The 2,586-nt window shown below is 37.3% G+C and overlaps 1 protein-coding gene across 1 annotated transcript; it reads right to left on the reverse strand.

Annotated features, from left to right (window-relative positions):
- Positions 1-799: 799 nt before the first annotated feature.
- LOC140837090 (protein FAR1-RELATED SEQUENCE 5-like) lies at positions 800-2,119 on the reverse strand. Its single transcript, XM_073203452.1, has one exon. It carries the CDS (start codon positions 2,117-2,119, stop codon positions 800-802), a length of 1,320 nt encoding a protein of 439 aa, XP_073059553.1.
- Positions 2,120-2,586: the final 467 nt, after the last annotated feature.

The raw sequence follows: 2,586 nt of genomic DNA on the forward strand, positions 1-2,586 counted from the left end.
TGAATTGAGTCATTTAAAATAAATGCATTTTCATTATTTACATAACTTAAGAAGATGTAATTCAAATCAATTTCATTATATCATGATATCAATAAAGTACATACACAAACATACATATATGTACACTATTTTCCCAATTTTTTTTTTTATAGAACACACATAGTGTGTGACATACTCCACTATATATATATATATATATATATATATATATATATATATATATATATATATATATATATATATATATATATATAGGGAATTGATACCCTGGGCGCCCTTTGGTGAGCGCCCAGTGGGCGACAGCTGAGCTGTCGCCCACATGTGCAGTTTATTTTTTTTTAAACATTTGACGTTTCGCGACGGTTTTACAAATACGTCGCAAATGTCGACGGATTTTAACAAACCGTCGCGAAGCCCACATGTGCAGTTTATTTTTTTTAAAAATTTGACGTTTTGCGACGGTTTAAAAATCCGTCGCAAATGGCGACGGATTTTAACAAACCGTCGCGAAACGTCAAATTTTTTTTATAAAAAGAAAAGAGGGGACAGAGGGGCGTTCCCAAATTTCGTGTCCCACCTTCGCCCAACAGCCCACAAATGCATTAGACAGGTGGAAATTAGAAATAATTTACTACGCGACACAAACATGATGTTTTACGTCGACCACAGCGGGTTTTTATACATGTTCCATAAGTCATATGAAAGAGAACGATACAACAATATGGCAGCAGGAAAATTAAAACACCAAGATTTCTTGACAGAGAATGGTTATCATATTGAATTTGAAAATTCTACAATGCTAATTCTTGCTAGATATATATCTCTTGAAAAAAGCATGTGAACTTTCGGACCGCTGACTACTTGACATACCCGCAGAAAATACATGATTAAAATATGCTGGCACCCATTTATGTCGCAAATCAAACATCAACGACAGCCAATCATGTTGTTCCAAGTTAGCATTAGACATAGCAGCTTCCCAGGAACTCTCAAATTCCTCATCTGTGGAGGAATGTAGAATGGCATTCCTTATGCTTTCGTAGTGATCACGGAAAGTCATTGGGTTTAATTTCTCAGAGAATTTGTTCAGTATATGCCACAAACAATATCGATGTGTTGTTCGAGGAAAAACTTGTGATATGGCTTTCGTCAGAGCCGGATCTTGGTCAGTGATAATCAAGTTTGGGGCACCTTGACACATGGCTTCTAGGAATTTATTAAGCAACCAAACAAAAGAATCTGTTTTTTCGTCACTCAACAATCCACAACAAAAAAGAATGGTCTGATGATGATGATTAACTCCTACAAATGGTGCGAAAATCATCCCATATTTGTTGGTGTTGTATGTAGTATCAAACACAACCACGTCACCAAAAGCAGTGTATGCCCTTCTTGACACATGATCAGTCCAAAAACACCTGGTAAATCTGTTGTCCGAGTCAGTCTCATAATCAAAAAAGAACAATGAATTCTTCTCTTTCTCAGATTCGAAGAAATCGACCAATGTTTCTGCATCAATACCCTTATGCTCATCCCTAACACTTTGCTCGTAGTTTCTGATATCTCTTTCTATGAAACCTACATGTTCAGGCCCACCAGACTCTATCTCAAATAATCTCATTTGTTGACAAGTCGGCACATTGGCTTCTGCAAATTGTTGACTCAACATTTTTTTTGATGCAGAAATACCGCGATGCGAGCGTAACAAATGCACCTTCGACGGAGTCGATAATGAATGATTATGACTTTCAACGAAAGTACTGACAACCCAACCCGGACCTGTTTGTTCCTTGACAACTGAAATCTTGGACAAACATCCGGTTCTAGTCTCACCACGGGCTCTTTCTTTTCTTGGTTGATCTTTTTTTGTCTGTTTGCTCCATCGAATATCATCTGTATGCCCTTCTTTAAAGCATACAAATTTCTTCCATACAATTTCGTTTGTTTTCTTACTTTTCTTGGTATTACTCATTCTCGCGCTAAAACCGGATTCTCGGGCATATTGGTTGTAGAATGAGAATGCATCCTCTAACGAATCAAATCTCATACCAATCTGGGGTTTCTGATCATCACCGACTTGGGGGATGTACGATTGTTCATCTCCACTATATTGATCCATTTCATCTACAGTGGCGCTAGGCAGACGTGGGGTGGTGCTCGAAAATCTTTGCGGGCGGTAAGGTGCTGGCGAGGATTGTCTGGGGATTAACCGAGCACGATTAGCGACGGTAACAATATAATCATATGAGAAACAACATCAAATATAAAATATATTTTAACAAAACATACTAGAAATGAATAAATTTATAAATACTCCAGATACATAAATAGCTAGATCATCAACACCATTTCCTAGTGTAATTAATTAAATATGCAGACTTACACTTCACAAACATTAAAGAACATGTATGCCAATACACCGGAAACCTTCAAAATCATAAATTGGAAATTTCTTCGGAATATGAAATTTAGAACTACATCGATTTACCTTCTGATGTCGTCGGAATATTTCTCCGCACGAGAGCTCCAGAAGTTCGCTCAATCTTCTTAACGTAAAGATTTGAGCGTAGGTGGGAGAAGGGCTGT

Source organism: Primulina eburnea, chromosome 1 (genome assembly GCF_022965805.1).
Source record: "Primulina eburnea isolate SZY01 chromosome 1, ASM2296580v1, whole genome shotgun sequence".
Classification (NCBI taxonomy): domain Eukaryota; kingdom Viridiplantae; phylum Streptophyta; class Magnoliopsida; order Lamiales; family Gesneriaceae; genus Primulina; species Primulina eburnea.